The sequence below is a fragment of the Rhinatrema bivittatum genome, chromosome 2 (assembly GCF_901001135.1).
Source record: "Rhinatrema bivittatum chromosome 2, aRhiBiv1.1, whole genome shotgun sequence".
Lineage (NCBI taxonomy): Eukaryota > Metazoa > Chordata > Amphibia > Gymnophiona > Rhinatrematidae > Rhinatrema > Rhinatrema bivittatum.
Genome location: NC_042616.1, coordinates 112,828,334 through 112,845,748, shown reverse-complemented (window position 1 = coordinate 112,845,748; position 17,415 = coordinate 112,828,334). Strand labels below are relative to the sequence as shown.

Sequence of the window (17,415 nt, the reverse complement as noted above, 5' to 3'; positions counted from 1 at the left end):
TCATGAATCTGAGACACATAAGACAGACTAGAGTCAACCTGAAAGCCCAGATCCCTAGCAGATTCAGAAATATAGGGATCCTTGCAATAGACAACTCCAAACACTCAGCCGATGACAGATCTATACCGCTTTAGTATTGCCAGAGTTGAGAAACAGGTAATTACCACATAACCAAGAAGAGATAATATGCAGAGACATGATAATAAAAGCCAAAACTTCACCAACATTACCATGTCATCTGCATAAAATCCAAAATTTAAACCAAGTTCGTCCATAATAGTGCAAAGAGGTTGCAAATATATATTAAAGTTGATGAAAGGGCTGACCCTTGCGGCAGACCTACCTGGCAGTCTTTCCAGTCTGAATGACCATTAGTGGATCTAACTTGTACTTGACATCCTAAGAGAACCAAGTGAAACCTTTGCTTGAGGGGTTTAGGTCCCAAGGACACACACATGTATTTTTACTCTTTGGGGCATGCATCCTCCCATACATTCCTCTCTGTCCCAAGGGTAGAATCATTTTGTGGGGGGAAAGCTCTTGCTTATGGCCCAGGCAGTGGTGTGTTTCTTTCTGTATGTGCTGTTAGATGCTGGGACAAACCAGGTAGGGCAAGGCTTTGGGTATTAAATGTTTACTGATTCATTAACCGTTAAATTAGTCTATTTTTCCATAAAGGTGAAAGTACAACTGACTGGTACAGTTGTGATTCTCTTCTGGGTAGGTGTCCTTAATCTCAGGTACCTGCGTAAAGCTTCCTGTGGTGATTTTAAAGTGCACAAAGCTTTCCCAGCAGCCAAATATGAATCATATTGGAAGGATCCTCTCAAATGCAAAAGAGTCCTATTCGAGTCCAGATTTGCACAGACACCCAGCTTCTCCTGGTCCCCCATGGGGTTGGAGAGCTGGTGGGGAAACTCCATAGATCTTGGTCCTTAATTCTCAGTCTTAGTAATTGTGACCTCTCTTGCAGGAAAGTCTTTAGAATATGGGAACCAGGTTATCCTAGCCCTGGATCCCCATGGGGAAGGGTAAGTCAGAAACCTGCCCACAAACAATATCCAAAAATACTACTTTATTGCAAAAATCTGGATAGATTTTCAACCATCAAAATTTCACTCATAAGGTGCTGTCACCGGTCTTGTCCTCCTAGGAAGTAGAGTGGAGCCCACAGGTCTTCAGTCTTCTGAGAGTCCCCAAAGGGAATCAAGTCCAAAACTGTCTCACTGTATCGAATAGTAGAAGGGACCCTCTGACGGGGAGTGCACAATGAGAGTTCTCTTCAAAAATCAGAAGCATGGTAAGGCTGGGAGGCCTCATCAGGGAATAGAAAAGGGACATCTTCACTGCACTCAGGCCACATAAAACTGACCACACAGAATATTAAAATAGCTTCACTAAATAGGCTAAGGCAACCTATCCCAGCCCTTCAGTTTGGGAGGGACTGGATAGGATGGAAGGCTCACAGAGAAGTTGTTTCTAAACAGGGACCTAGGGCCATCTAGTAGCTGACCCAAGGGGGTGAGACACCTGTCATGCACCTTTCAACAAATTCCAATTCCAAGCAAGCAAGATAGTTTGATTCACAGAATCAAATGCAGAGGATAGATAAAGGGGATTAGAATTACAGCACCCCCTCTTTACATTTCCCACAAGAACATATTCAGCGAGAATAAAAGGGTTTTGGTACTGTGAGTGGCTCAGAATCCACATTGAAATCTATGCAATATCTTATGCTCTAGAAGAAAATTATCTAATTGAATCAATGCTGCTTTCTCCAGTACCTCCTCCTGGTTCAGAAAAGGGAACGCTGAAAATTCCTAAGGTGGGGGTACACTCATTTGCGCTGCCACTAGGAGGAGGACTATTCCTGTGGAAAGGGGATCTGTCTTCAAGGATGCCCAGGATAGGAAGATAGATGCCTGCTTAAACGCAGCATCTGAGACTGCTTGCATGGTGCTGCAGGCTGCTGTGTGCAGCAGTATTGTTGCTAGGGCAAGATTGCTTTTGTCTCAACACACACAAGAAAGTTCCTTGGCATGTTGGGGATGGTTTTGGAGGATGCTGCTCAGATGGAACCGAGGGTATTCTTTTTGGTGGATAATTTGATGAATAGGTCCAGGCTTCCATTGTAGCTGTTTGTCCTTCGCTATGGTTACGTAACTAGTCAATAGATTTAATTTCCAAGACAAGATGGGCCAAACATTCCTTCAAGGGAAATTTATTTGGAAAAGATCTTGGAAAGCTGGTGAAACCATGGAGGAAACTGAAATTTCCTATTTTACTTGAAGACAAGCCTTAGAGGACATCACAACTAGCATTGACTAGAAACCACTTTAGGGATTACAAGTGTATGATGCTTAGTAGGTTCCAAGAAGGGAGTCTTAGGGTGGGAGGCGGCGGGGGTTGTCCTTAACTTCCCAGACCTTCCAATAAAAGTGTGGGAGGCCACTCTCCATTAAAAAAAAAACAAAAACGTCTAGGTGGGTGCTTGTCAGCCTTTTACCGGAAGATAGATCCACATTACTTTGGATCAATGGATCTTAGGTGTCATCAGGGATGGGTATGCGCTACAGTTTTCCCATCCTATTTCAGACACTTTATGGTTTCCCCTTGTTACTCTATTCAGAAACGGGCCCTGTCCTTTCAGGGGGGTCAGGGTTGGTACTCAATTTACTTTGGGGTACCTAAGAAGGAAGGGTACCTTTTGTCCTGTTTCATACTCTCTGCAAGTGTTCCACTTCAGTATGGAGACTATGAAATCTATTTATAATAGTGCAACAAGGAGAATTTTTAATAGTGTTAGATCTGACAGTCATAGCTACATTTCCCAATAAAAGAAGAGCTTCAGAATTATCTTCTCTTTGCTGTGATTGGAGGGCACATTCAATGTCAGGCTCTCCCTTTTGGGTTGGTCATGGCTCCAAGATCTTTTTCCAAGGTGATGGTTGTGGTGGCGGTGGCCCTGTATAGAAAAGGTATTTTGGTGCATTTCATGTCTGGTCAATTTGTTGATATGAGTGAAGTCAGCCCAGGAAAATGTATCAGTAATGGCCAGAGTGATACATTTATTGCAAGATCTGTGCTAGGTTTTCAGTTTTGACCACAGCAAATTACTGCCCTCTCAATCCCTGGAGTACCTGAGGGAAAGCCAGATCCGGTTAAGAGGTGACAGTATCCAAAAGTTGCAGAATCAGGTGCATGGTTTATCTTTAGGTACTGGGTTCCCTGGCAGCTGTCTTGGGTTTCCTTGGGCAAGGCTACACATGAAATCCTTGCAGAGGACCTTACTCTTGAAATAGTCTCCTCAGTCCCAGGTGTATACCATGAGGCTCCCTCAGATGTAAATCAGTTTTGCTTTTGAAAGTGGATCCATAATCTTGAGTCTCCTCTAGTGGCAGTTTCCAGGGCTGGGGTGTTCACTAACTCAAGGCAATTGATATCAAAAAGAAACCAAGTGGTCCATCGGTAGTTTAGAAACCAGAGCAATAAGGAAGACACTTCTTCAATTTGCTCCTATTCTTTAGGGTCAGGCAGACAGAATCTTGTCAGCTAATGCTATGGTGGTAGCATATGTGTGTTCCTGAGTGGAGACCAGGTGTCTGAATGTGGTGGAAGAACTTGCTATTAGACTGGGTAGAGAAGCATGTAAAATAGCTCTTTGCAACTCTTGTAGTGGGAGTAGAGATTGTAAAAGTAGATTTAATCACTCACAACAGGATAGACCCCAGAGAATAAAATCTGTCCAAGGAGACGTTCTCCCAGGTTGTAACTAATTGGGGAGAGCCAGTGATAATATTCAGCAACAATGTGCAAAGACTTTTTTTTCAGCGGAAGATAAAAGAATCATCTGGTTTGGATACCCTGATTGAAGACTGGCTGGTTCAGGGTCTTCTTTAGATGTTCCCTCTGTAGCCCCTAGTGTAGAGTCTTGTAGAATATTTCCAGGCACTGGGGACTAGTGTTATTAATAGCATCAGATTGGCCAGAGTTTCCCTGATTACAGCTTTAGTAAGACTGCTAGATGGGATGCGTTATTGTTGCTGTATTGAGCTTTTACATTTATCCTGGCAAGATAAGAACAAGATCCTTGGATTTTTTACGGGTTCAAAGGATATATTCATAGCTACTTCATTTATGAAGTAATAACTCATTTCTTGACAACATCCATGTTTTATTTACATTGTAATTTGCTTGCATTTCTTATCTTAATATTCTAAGAATGGATTATTTACTAGATTTGCAAGTTGCATTTTGCTAAATGGATCTGAAATAGGATTCCTCCCATTTTGTACTTAAGGAAAAACAATCTTTCTACAGATATTGGACCTTTTTAGTATCATTTGAGGCAATGAAAGAATGTGCTCTCAAATATCTTGTCGCACAAACTTTTGACAGTCTGCATAGTGGGCTAATTTCTGCTTAATCCTATACAGAAAATTTTCTCCCTATGATTTTTACATTTCCGTAATAATCCTTTTGTTTCAATCTAGATGAATCTGTTCTGTGTGGTTTTCATACAAGCAAACCATAAGCTGGCCAATCAAACTAATTCCAGACTAAACCTGCATAAGGAACTCTTTGCAGCCTGGAATTTTGGATACTTGAATTGGATTTTATATTAACATGTGCAAATTTCTGTTTATCAGCTTTGAAAGAATAGGCATATCATGTTTGTTGCAGAACAGATCCTGAAAAGTTGCCTTTTGATAATCTTTCATTTGTTTCCCACTTGTTAATCAGTCTTAAGATCCTTAGTCAACTGATGACAGCTAAATTCCTGCACAGAGAAATCCGAGAGAAAGGAGGTGCATATGGTGCAGGTGCAACACTAGATAGCAGTGGCATATTTGGTTTCTATTCTTACAGGTAAGCATCCAGAAAAATGTATCCAGAAAAATGTTTACAAGTTGGATATTATATGTTCAAATAGCCCAGATTTAGGAAGACCAAGTGCTACAAAATAGAGACTAGCTAATGTGGAGCGCTACTAAAATGTTAGGATACACAGGGAAAAGTATAAACAGCAGAAAATTTGCGGTGGTAATGCTCTTGTACAAATCATAAGACCTTACTTGGAGTATTGTGTCTATTTCTGGAGAATGTATTCCAGAATGATATAGACAGATTTTCACTTCTTGAGCAGTAGTGTGAAGGAAAAGAGAGGAATTTATGGAAAATTTAAACTTATCTTCTGTTACATTCCCCCATCAACCAGTATCAATGAGTACAGTCTGTGAAGGAGTAAACAGACCAATAGCAGTAGGTCATGTGTTTTCTTGTCTGTGTGCCTCCAGCTTCCTGTGGTCCTTCCTGTCAGGCTTGTGCTAGTCCATGTTGGGAGGAATGCTGTGGCACCAGCATTTTTGGTGGCAGTATTTGATGAAGAAGCACAGAAAAAAAAACCCTAGTTGTGGCACAAGTTTTGGCTCCAGTGACAGTACTATATGGCCGCTAGTACCTTAAGACGTAGCAACTGGTGACTACCTTGAGCACCTCTGTATTGTGAGCACTCTTCATTAGCACCTCACACATCTGTGTGCACCCACTATTTTGAGTGTGTAAACTCTCTTCCAGAGGCCCCTCAGAACAGGGATGAATTTTTCATTAGGAGGGTGTTTAGGGATACTGCACCTATTCCCACTTTCTAGCATTTCTTATTTCTTTCTCTGCTGACAAGCAGAGCGGAGTTAGCCATGACATATGGATGACGTTATCCAACAGTGCCATCAGACCTATCTTTCTAGCGCAGTAAAGTTTTACTGCTGAGCATCTGTGGGAGTTCCAGCTCATGCACTTCCTCATGAGCCCCTCGGTATTATTTTGTCCAAGTTTCTGCACAGACTTGTAACCTCTCTTAATTTTTCAATATTTTGTATGACCTGCAGTCTTCTTGTTTTTAACTATTTCTTAGTTACCTCACTGAATCAGTTGCCCCTCAATAGCATTTTCAGTACTAAAAGCTGGGTAGAGAAAAAAAAAAAGCTTCCTCTGCACTCAGGCAGGCCAGTTCACACCGGAAGGTTATGCACTCCTACCAGCAGATGGAGACGAAGACAACTGATTCACAGATTCCACTGGCATATAGCCCTGCCCCAACATCAACCTGCCAATATTCTCCATCTCCAGCAGATGGTGGATATGCATCTCTCTAGTGGGGATTGCTTGTTTAAAAAAAAAAAAAAAAGAAGCAGATTGAGCTCCTGAGGTGAAACCAGTCTGATACTCTCCCTCAGTTGAGCGATTGAAACTCTGTGCCTTTCCAGGTTTAGGATCCAAAGAGAAGGGGGAACCTGGGGGTGAAGGCTTGTACCCTCCCCCCCCCCCCCCCCCCAGCCACTAGTCTGGTTATGAGTCAGCAGAGGTCTGCACCCAAGGGAAAGGAAAAGGAATAAAGGGAGTTTCCCCTTCCCTTTTGGGTCATTTTCCCCCTCAGCGCTACCCTCTCCACACTTCCAATCAAGCTATGGGAGAGTGGAAGGGAATGTGCACAGGTGCTGCTTCTGGCGTTAAGTTAGTTAGTAAATGTGCTCCCTGAATTAGCACGTCAAAGTGGCTTACATTCAGGTACAGTCATGGTTCAAGTATAATCAGTTGTCCACAGTTTGCTTTTCTAGAAATATTGGCAGGCTGATGTCTGGGCAGGGCTATATGTCAGTGGCATCAGTGAATCAGATGTCTGACTCTAAAAGACTCCAAGATATCCATCGCTGACTGCCATAATATGTTACAAGTTCCTGGGACTCGATCACAACTCAGTTAATTGCTACTGCTGTTATTGCTACTACTTAACATTTCTGTAGGCTTGCACGACATACGCAGTGCTGAACAAACATAAAAAAAAGACAGTTCCTGCTCAATTGAGCTTACAATCTAATAATACAAATTCAGAACAAGAGATGGGATATTTCATAAAGCAAAACAGTGGTTAAAAAGAAAAAAGTGAGTTGAAAGACTAAAAGCAGACAATCAGCCTAAGATTTAAATGTGATTTCAAAAAGAGATGGGATTTAAACATGAGGGAGCATGACGCATCAGTTCAGTAAGACTATTCCAAGCAGATGGTGCAGCCAGGTGAGAAGCACATACAACATTTATTTATTTATTTAAATTCTTTTACTATACCAATACTCAAGACGAAGGTCTTATCGTACCGGTTTTAGCGGAATTAGACTTTCTTTACCTATTTAGTGGCCAGTGATAAGGAGGGCACCCTTCAGCCTCTCCTGTCCAGGATGTCTGATTTGTTCCCTCAAGGGGGAGCCTCTCTGTCTCTACCCCTTGAATCTACATCAGAAATCCCAGAAACTGAGAATATAGTAACATAGTAATGACTGCAAAATGGTCCATCTAGTCTGCCCAAAAGCTTCCCAAGATAGTAACTGCCACTCCATGCAGGTTACCCCCATGTTTCTCTTAAGGGTAGTAACTGCTGCTCCGTGCCGGTTTAGCTTTTTTATTTATTCCCATCCTCTCGCCTTTTAGGGATCCACAGTGTTTATCCCATGCCCCTTTGAAATCCTTCACAGATTTAGTCTTCACCACTTCCTCTGGAAGGGCATTCCAGGCATCCATCACACTCTCTGTGAAGTGCCTCTGTCAGATAACCTGCCCTCTGCAGAAGAAGTTGTCTAGCCAGCTTTCTGAGGATGGAGTGTGAGGCTCTGCTGATTGGAACAGGCTACAAATGTTTTCCCCTTAGAGATGACCCAATTTCCATCCTCTTCATTGGGGTCATGGGTTAGCATCTCTTCACCTCTTGGTTCAGAAAAAGGGTCCTGCTGGAGCATTAATCTCCACCAGAGGACCTTTCATATTCCAGATTCCTGCACAGGCTGGGTAAGGCAGTCAGAGTCAACATTTGCAGGGACCAGGACCTCGCACAAGGTCTTTGGTCCACTCTGGATTCTGGAAACTGAAACAAAGGCAATCCTAGTTCTTCAAATCCTGCAGGATCTACAAACCAGGATGTGGGATAGTCAAGCTGCCTGCTCCCCCAGTAGCCAGGAAATTGGACCTTAAATATAAAGTTCAACAAATTCCCAATTTTGGTATAGTCCAGCTACTGCACCAGTCTGTGATATTGGAGTTAGCATTGAAATGGGCCAAAAACACCAGAATTTTCTCAATCATCCCGCGGGAAAGGATACCAAACTGTTGGACAGTTTTGGGAAGAAGGTCTTTAAGAGCTTGATGCCCAGCACCCTCATCTTGGTTCATCAGCTCTATATAATGCAATGTTTAAATGACTGCATCACTAAAGTGAAGCTCTTGGTTGATACTCTGGATAGAGAGCAGGAGGGCTTTTGGCAGGGTCTTCTGGATGTGGAAGTGTGTGAGTGCCACCTCATCCAATCAGTGTATGAGTCTTTTGATACTGCAGCAAGATCTTCAGTAGTAGAGGGCCAGCAGTCTGCAGGAGGACATTCATAAGTTGGCCAACATTCCCTATTGTCACTGTCTGCACTGCTCTGAAGAGGTCTGGATGGGCTGGAACATCTTCGTCTAATGACAGCCGTTGTTCCTCATGGGCTCAGGTGGCTGCAAGACTTCTGGTGACCATAGAGACTAAGCTGGATTGAAGTCCAGGATTGGAGCATGAACAGGCGAGAGCAGGATCTAGTTCCAGGGACTTATATGAAGGTGAAATCTGAGGCATAAACTAGACGAGGTAGCAACCAAAAGAATAGATCCGTAAAAACAGGGATTCTATATTATTACAATGTGGTATGGTTGAAAATAAAGCCCAACTCTGGCCAAGTTTCGTTCCTATGACTGAGCTGCTTCAGGGGCTACAACAATCATAAAACATATAATAACACAAAAACAATTTAAAGACATACATAAGATCAAATCATCTTGCTACATTGGATCGGCTTCCGTCTTGTTTCCTGGGACCATCCATAAACTAGACTAGGGACATAAAAAGGGGACCAGAGAACAACCAAACCAATAGTACTTTCGTGGGGTGGACAACAGCTAAGCTCTTGGACCAGCAAAGGTGTAGCAGACAGGACTTCTTTATATACTGCAAATTAAAGCAGTTTTATTTGAAACTGTGTTTACAGGTATTTATTTTATTTAAAATAGTCTCTATACCGTCTATATACCATCGTAACGGTTTACATTTGGCACATAAATTAATGTAAGTGTGTGCATACTATCGTACATTCTAACAGGTGCCACAAAAGGTTCAGTTACAATAAATCGTTAAAGACAATCACTTATTTATTGAAGAGGTCATGACCAGGTGTACCTGTAAGGTACTGTACACGGGTAAAAATCATATATATAGTGTTTACAATTACGTTTGTGAGGTAGATTCCATAGATTATTGAGATGCGCATTCTTAGAATAGTGCTGTGTGCTGGTGTTGTTCTTCTGCCTATTCCTGTATATTTTCATTCTCATTCTCCATTCTCTTTATAAAAAGCTTGTTTAAAAAGCCAAGTTTTTAAACTTTTCTTAAAGGTTTTGAGATCTCTTTGCAACCTGATCTCTAGGGGCATTGTGTTCCAAAGTGTGGGGCCTGCTAAAGATAAGGCCCTTTCTCTCACTTGAGTTAGTCTCACAGTTTTTACTGAGGGAATGGTTAAGAGTGCTTTATTTGCCGATCGAAGGTTTCTGTGTGGGACGTGCACTCGTAATGCTGTGTTTAGCCAGTCCGATTTTTCATCATGTATTAGTTTATGTATGGTACATAGGGCTTTGTATTTAATTCTATGTTCAATAGGTAGCCAATGTAATTCTGCCAGGGTTTCGGTTATATGGTGGTCCCTCCTTTTTCCTGTTAGTATTCTAGCTGCTGTGTTTTGAAATATTTGAAGTGACCTTAATGTTGTATTCAGGAGTCCTAGTAAAAGGGCATTACAGTAGGCCGTGCTGAAGAACACTAGTGCTTGAAGTACTGTTCTGAAATCAGTTAGTGTTGTAGTGGTTTTAGTTTTCTGAGTACCATGAGTTTTCCATAGCCTTCTTTTACTTTTAGCGATATGTGTTGTTTTAGATTGATTTCTGGGTCCATTATTATTCCAAGGTTTCATACTTTTTCAGCTAGTTCAATTTTCTGGTTGTCTTTGAGGATTATTGGAGTTTTGATGATTTCCATATTTTTCCGTTCTAAGTGTAGAAATTCTGTTTTTTCAATATTGATCACAAGTTCCATTTGGTTTAGCAGTTGTTTTTTTTAATGTCTAGGTACATGTTCGCTAAGGTTAACGTTTTCTCTAGTGTGTCATCGATTGGTAAAATTAGTTGAATATCGTCTGCATAAATGTAATGTATGATTCCTAGACCTGCTAGCAGATGACATAAGGGCAGCCTATATATGTTAGAGGGTTGCGGACAGGGCTGATCCCTGCGGTACTCCTGTTTTGAGATTGACTTTTTCAGATAATACGTTGTTGATCTGAACTTGAAAGAACCTATTTAGATATGAACTGAACCAGTTTGTTTTCCCATGTATACCACATTAATTTAGAATGCAATTTTATAGTATGCTGGTTATGTGCTTTTAGACTGTTTTATGTTTGTAATGGGTTTTAGGTTATTTTAATTTGTAATGTGTGTTTATTGTGATCCGCACTGAATATGGATTTGCGGATTTCAAAATGTGTAATAAATAGTGAGGTCACACTTACTGCTGATGCAATAGAGAGCTTTTATAGGTGGTTCTTTCTATCTTTTCTTCTCTTGAACTTTACTAGGAGGTCTTTGCTGTTCATGTGGCTCTGTTATCAAATTCCTAGGCTCTGAACTTTCGTGGCTGGGGATTCAAATCTCGCTACCCCTGACAGCTGGTTGGGGATCGATCTCTTCAGGGACAAAGTTGGAGAAAATATTGCTCAGGTTAAAGAACAGGATGTGGCCATTCACTTGGTGGGAGATGAGCAGCTTTCTTCCTTTAGACATTCTTCTTTTATAAGTGACCCATCCACAAATTTCAGTGGTATCGTACTCCACTTACACTGCTGCAAAAACAGCTTCTGATCTACAGTCAGCTTTGTAAGAGATATCAGTCTAAGATGCTACAGCAGATTTGGCCTAAACCTGGGTTCAGTTTTTGATGAAATTCAACCACCAGGCATTGTCCCTTCCAGTAGGAAGCAGGATTCAACTGTTCCTCAGGAGTGGTGGAAGATTACCAAGGACTATTGGAGCCTCAAAATTGTGGAATCTGGCTATCATTTGTGCTTCTTTCTTCCCCCAGTGCTACATTAATGTTTAGCTTTCAGTCCAGATCTCAACCCAGATCATCTCAAGGTGGAGTTGGACAATAAAATCTGTCCTTCCCAAAGACTATGGCAAGAGGTTCTATTCCTGCTATTTCCTTATCTCCAAGAAGGGGGGATTGAGACCTAGCCTGGATTTACAAAGAATGAACAAATCTGTAATGGGAGAAGTTCAAAATGAATGCCTTCCACATCACCCTACCCTTCATCCAAGCAGGAGGCTGGATGTGTGCTCTGGATTTGAGATTCATGGTGGATTTTTCTCACTAACAATACACTGCTCTACCCTTCAGTCTCTCAGCTGCCCTGAGAGTCTTCATAAAATGCCTAGCAGTTGTGGTAGCACACCGTCATCGGAGGATGTGTGTTTTTCCTTCCCTGGGCAACTGGCTGGTGATGGGACCTTATCAAGCATGGGTGTTAAATGCCCTACAGAAGATGATCCAGCTCCTTCAGTCACTAGGATTCATAGTCCACTTTGCCAAGTCATATCTCATGCTTTTCGGGAGAATCAAATTCTTTGTGTCATGGATAGATTCACTGAAGAAGAAAGCGTTCTTCCCATTGGAATGGGCGGTGTCTTCAAGCACTAGTCCAAAACTTGTTACATTTCCGGCCGAGTAGTTCTGATTGTTCTCAGGCACATGGGGGCAGAGGGGCATGTGGTTACCATGATACGCCTGAATATGAGTATTCTCCAGTGGAGCCTCTGTTTTCATTGGTATCAAATGTCAGTCCCTGTCACATCCTGTATGAGTTACCATGGAGATGATAAAATTCCTCCATTGGTGGCTGGAACCAGAAGTCCTGGCAGTAAATGTCCCTCTTGGGACTCAGCCACATCAGTAAATGCTGGCGACAGGTGTGTTCACCAAAGGCTAGGATGCGCACCTGTGCTCCTTCCAAACTCAAGGAACTTTGTTTGTTAGTAGGAGAGCGTCTGTTCCAAATCAAACTCTTTGGAGCTTCAAGCCATTCGATATGCACTGAGGCTATTTTTGCATCTCCTTTAGGGAAAATATTACTGATCCAAACTGACAACTAAGTGCCAATGTTCTAAGTGAACTCAAGAGGCGGCACAAGGTCTTGGACTCTCTGCCAGGAATCTCAGGGGATTTGGGATGGGACTATTAATCATGGCACTTTTCTTCAAGCACTTTACCTTCCTAGCATTTCCAAAACTGGCAAACCACTTCAGTAGGGTTTTTCAACCCTACAAGTGGTGTCTAGACCAGGGTGTGACAGACAGACTGTTCAACCTCTGGGATCACCCTACATTTGAATATTTTGCATCAGAAAGCTGTTGTCAAATTTTGCTCCATTCTTTGAGTTCAGATCCACTCTGGATGCTTCTCTTCTAAAGTGGGATGCACATCTCCTGTATGCAATTCCTTAACTTCCATTAGTGGCAAGGATCAGGCACACTTTATCCTCATTGCCTTGGCTCGGCCTATGCAAGTATGGTTCTCCTACTTCATCAATTTGTCTGTCCTCTTTCTTCCCATCCCTTTGGGAGCAGATCAGATTCTACTGACACAGGAGAGGGGTTGTTTGTCATCCAAGCCTCCCCTCCCTCAATTTGAGGCATGGATATTGACCACTTGTTTCCTTATTGTCGCTATCCAAGGAGTTGAGGACATGTGATTTCAGCTACGAAGCTGTCTGCCAGAAAACCATATGTTCTTAAATGGAACAGTTTCTCTTGGTGTCAAGCAGGCTCTCTAGACCTGTTCACCTGTGCCCCCAAAACATCTGCTTCAATATTACTACTCCCTCTCATCATTTCTTACTACATTATCAGTGAACATGCATCGCAGTGCATTCGCTGCTTATGTCTTCATGTAGATGACAACTAATCTCCATTCAACCTTTGACAGATTTATGATATACTTGTGAAATCATCTGTGTCAGGGGATCTTAGTCATCTCCCTATGAGTTTCTGGAGTCTACTGCCTGAAAGGTTTTTTTTACATAGAAGGTGATAGTGTCAATTGCTGCTATTTCTGCTAGAAGAGTCAGCAAGCTGCAAGCATTAGTTTCATACTCTGTGCTTGCAGTTTTTTCACAATAGAGTAGTGCTCCACACTCATCCTGAATTTCTACCTAAAATGATTTCTGTGTTTTTCAACTGTTGGTATCTTTTGATCCCAACAGACTAGGTGAGGCTGTTGAAAAGTGTATCTTGTCCAACTGGCTAACAGACTATATTGTGCATTGCTGTGAGCAGGCTGGCCTTCAAATCACAGACTCTGTCAAGGCTCACCAAGAGAGAGCCATGGCTTAGAAGCACCTTAGTGGCTAGTCTAAGAGCCGTCTCAATCGAAGAAATTTGCAAAGCTGCAGCTTGGCTGTCAGTTTATACATTCACATCCCATTACTGTCTAGACAGTCTCTCAGGAAGTGACAGTACTTTGGACAAGCAGTTTTGCATAGTCTGTTTACCTAGTATTCTATTCTCTACCAGGGTTCTTGGTTGCTTATTATGTAAGTACCTTGCCACGCAACTCTTAGCTTGGGATTTTTCATGAGCAATGGCTAGAGTTTAGCCCTGCTTTTTGACAGAGAAAGCCCTGCTTACCATAAATGGGTTTCTTCATAGACAGGGTGAATTAGTCATGCTTAATTCCTGCCTGCCTTCCTGGAGAGTCAACTACCTAGCTAAAGCTAAGCTCCACAATCAACTGAGGGACTCGTGAGGCAGTGCACCTGCATATGCTCAGTAGTTAAAGCTAGAGATAGGAATTCGTTTGGACGACATCACCATGTCTTATGGCTAATTCATCCTGCTGTCTATAGAGAGCCCTGTTTATGATAAGCAAACTTGCTGTCTTAGCAAGTCCAATCTGCCCACAACCTCGCTGTCCTGGTAGCAGGAGGGTTAAAGAATACAACCTGCACTCCCACTCAGAATCCATGTCAAGGGAGGGCACTCATGCTACAAGAGGCCCCATGGTCCTTCTGGCACCAATCTTCAAGCTTCAGTTTCAATGGAAACATTAGAAGGAAAATTTTAGCATGTGATGTGTGATCCTAACCCACCCCATCCTTTGAGGGTGGGGTGGGAGAGAGTGGGTAAAAGGGAGAGAGAACCCAGTAAGTGGCCAAGGGGGATCTAGAAGGGAGAGGAGCCGGGAAGGGGCTAAGGTTGTGATAGGGAAAACTAGAAGAGGAGAACCTAGAAAGTGTACAATGGTGGAAGGGGGTAGGTGGGTAGATGGGCAGATGGGCAAGGGTCCTGTAAAGGAGCCCAGAGAGAGGGGTCCTCTCCTTTTGCTGGAAGTTCAGAGATGGGCACCCCCTTCATCTAGGATCAAACAGCTGTAAATCTGGCCCTGCTCAAGAGCCAACTGGGGAAAACCCCCCTCTTAGAGAAACATTTAATTTCACAGTATAACAGTGAGCATAGGTTAGGAATCCTAATTTCAAAAGCTTGCTTTTTTTTTTTATATCTTAGTAGTTTCTAGAGCGGTGCCCTGTGCAGAGCAGGCCAATGCAGCATCTATTCTTTTGCGGAAGTGGGGAATATCATATTGAGCTATGGGACTGCCTAGTGTGTTTTGTCCTTGGTGAGTTAAGTGATCTGGTTTGCAGGACTACCTGGCTGCTAACCTTTTTAGAGCTAGACTGTCTGGGTGAGAATTCTTCACAACTTGTCCCTGACCTTGAAGATGAGGTTAACATGGCAGACAAAAGCAGGCATTCTTTAAAAGGAAGACGCACAGCATGTGGGATCAGTCTTCAAGCCTCTAAAACTGGATAGGAAATTTGGTTCTTACCTGCTAATTTTTGTTTCTGGAATACTACAGATCAGTCCAGACTCCTGGGTTTTGACTCCCTGCCAGCAGATGAAGACAGAGAAGAAAATCTTTACTGACACTACTACTTAGTCTAGCATGCCACCTGCTACTCATCCTAGAGCAGTGGTTCTCAACCTTTTTCCCATCATGACCCATCTGGCGGACAACGCCCACATGTGTGACACACTGCTCATTACAATCTATGGTGGAAAACAAAAAGCCCTGTATTACTTTTATTGGTAAGAATGACATAAGGGAAAGATGAGTACTCTCTCTGAACAGAAATTATATAAATAGTAAACCTCCCATACCAGAACAGCACCAACTTCCAGCACTCAAACAGTAACCACCTTATCTAAGTAAAGGCAACACTGAAAATATTACACCAGACATTAAAACTCCAATTCTTCTATTAGGAAAATGGAACAAGCCTGGCTGCTATAGAGCCCTACCTAGAAACTACATGCAGCAGAATACCTCACCTCAATCACATGTGCAGACCCTCACCTAACAAAGAATAAAGAGACCATAAAGAATAAATAGAAACATGCAGACAAAAACCGAACTAGAAACTGCAACAAGCCAGTCTCTTTATGCAGTGCAACAAAGGAAAAAGGGAAATCACCAGTCTTCATAAAATCAAGAAATATAAAATCAATAACAGTAAAACCATACTAATAAAAAGAACAGATTATTTCAAAACAGCTGATGAATGGAATATCCAACAATTAAAACCTCATATAAAAAATTTCTAGAAAACAAAAAATATTTAAAAACAGAGACCTTGTAATTAAAAATAATGATAAAAAAAATGCTCTGCCCTCCATACCTGGAAATATTTGATTTCCAGGTGCCCTGAGATTGTTGTGAATTAGGAGGAAGAGGGGGGGGGTTGCTTGCAACTTTCTCCTCTGTCCCACACAAGCTCTCTCAATCACATACACATATACATGCTCTTTCTCTCTTACATAGGCTCTCAATCACACAATTACCCACATGCTTTTACTCATAAACACACAGGCTTTTAATCATACATATACATGCTCTCTCACTTACATAAACATAAACTTACATGCTTACAGTGCTATCTCTCACACACAAAGAATCTCAAACATACACTTGCACATACAGGCTCTCAATGACTCACACACACATGCTCACTCACTCTCTCTCCCCCCATCAAACAACTAGTGGCAGAACAGCCACCTTTTCTAGCCCTTGCAGCCTAGAGAAAGGAGTCCCATTGGCCACGGGGGCTGACTATACTCCTCATTTTGCTCCAGGCCACATTGTTCTTCTTCGGACAAATGCTGCACACACTTTACCTAGCATGGTCTCTTCTTCCCGTTTTTGTGGCTGCTACACTGCACTTCCTCTTCTGGGCCGCAGGGGGGCGGGAAGAAGAGTCCATGCTGGTGCCTCTGACTCCAGCTCTCCTGCCCTGTTTTGCCCAGGCTTTCAGCATTTTAAGCCTGGGCAGAGGAAATGTTTACATTTCGCTGGGGTAGGGGCAGCAGCTGGGCCAATGGGGGACCAAGAAGTTTGGCAACATACCGGCATGTGCTTGGCGACACACTGGTGTCACAACACGCCGGTTGAGAACCACTTTGCTAGTTGTTCCTCAGTATAACCTGTACCCAAGCCAAGATGAGAATACCTATAACAATTACCGAGACACTCAACGAGCAGAAGGGAGGCAGTCTCTCTATGGAAAACCTGTTTCAACAACATTAAGCAGAAGATCATGTAACCAAACTGCCATGATGAGCGGGCTTTACTGAACGGGTGGGGTTCTGGACTGATCTGTGATATTCCAGGAATAAAAATTAGCAGGTAAGAACCAATTTTCCTTTCCTGTTCATACCCCAGATCAGTCCAGACTCCTGGATTGTATCCAAGCTCCCCTGTACTGGGCGGGAACGTGATAACTCCACTCACAGTACATTCTCTCCAAACCCCGTAGAGTCTGGATCCCAGACATCCAACTGGTAATGTCTGGAGAAAGTGCGTAATTTCCAAGTAGCCACCCGACATATTTATTGTGAAGAAACCAGCTGATACTCGTCCCATGAGGTTGCATGAACCCGAGTCAAGTGAGCCCTTACTCTCCTTCAGCCATTCCACAACACTGGATGGTCTTCAGCCATTCCACAATAGTAGCCTTGGATGCCCTGCACCCTTTTCTTGGCCCATTCTAAAGCACAAAAATATGTTCAGGTCTCTGGAAACTATTAGACACCTAGAGATATCTTACAATGCTGCCACATATTGTTGCGACTGTCTGTCTTCGACAGCTTCGCCCCACCTACCTCTCACTACTTGCGGCTCCTCCCGCTCACCTCGGACTACTGGCTGCCGCGGCGTCTGTTTGCCGTCCTTTCTGGCAT

General features: G+C 42.7%; 1 protein-coding gene across 1 annotated transcript in view; it reads left to right on the top strand.

Moving 5' to 3' along the window:
* Positions 1-17,415, top strand: part of PITRM1 (pitrilysin metallopeptidase 1) — a 206,640-nt gene that overhangs the window by 172,571 nt on the left and 16,654 nt on the right. The window contains exon 24 of the mRNA XM_029588546.1: positions 4,744-4,869. Within this exon, the coding sequence (XP_029444406.1) occupies positions 4,744-4,869 (126 nt within the window). The remainder of the gene's footprint in view (positions 1-4,743; positions 4,870-17,415) is intronic.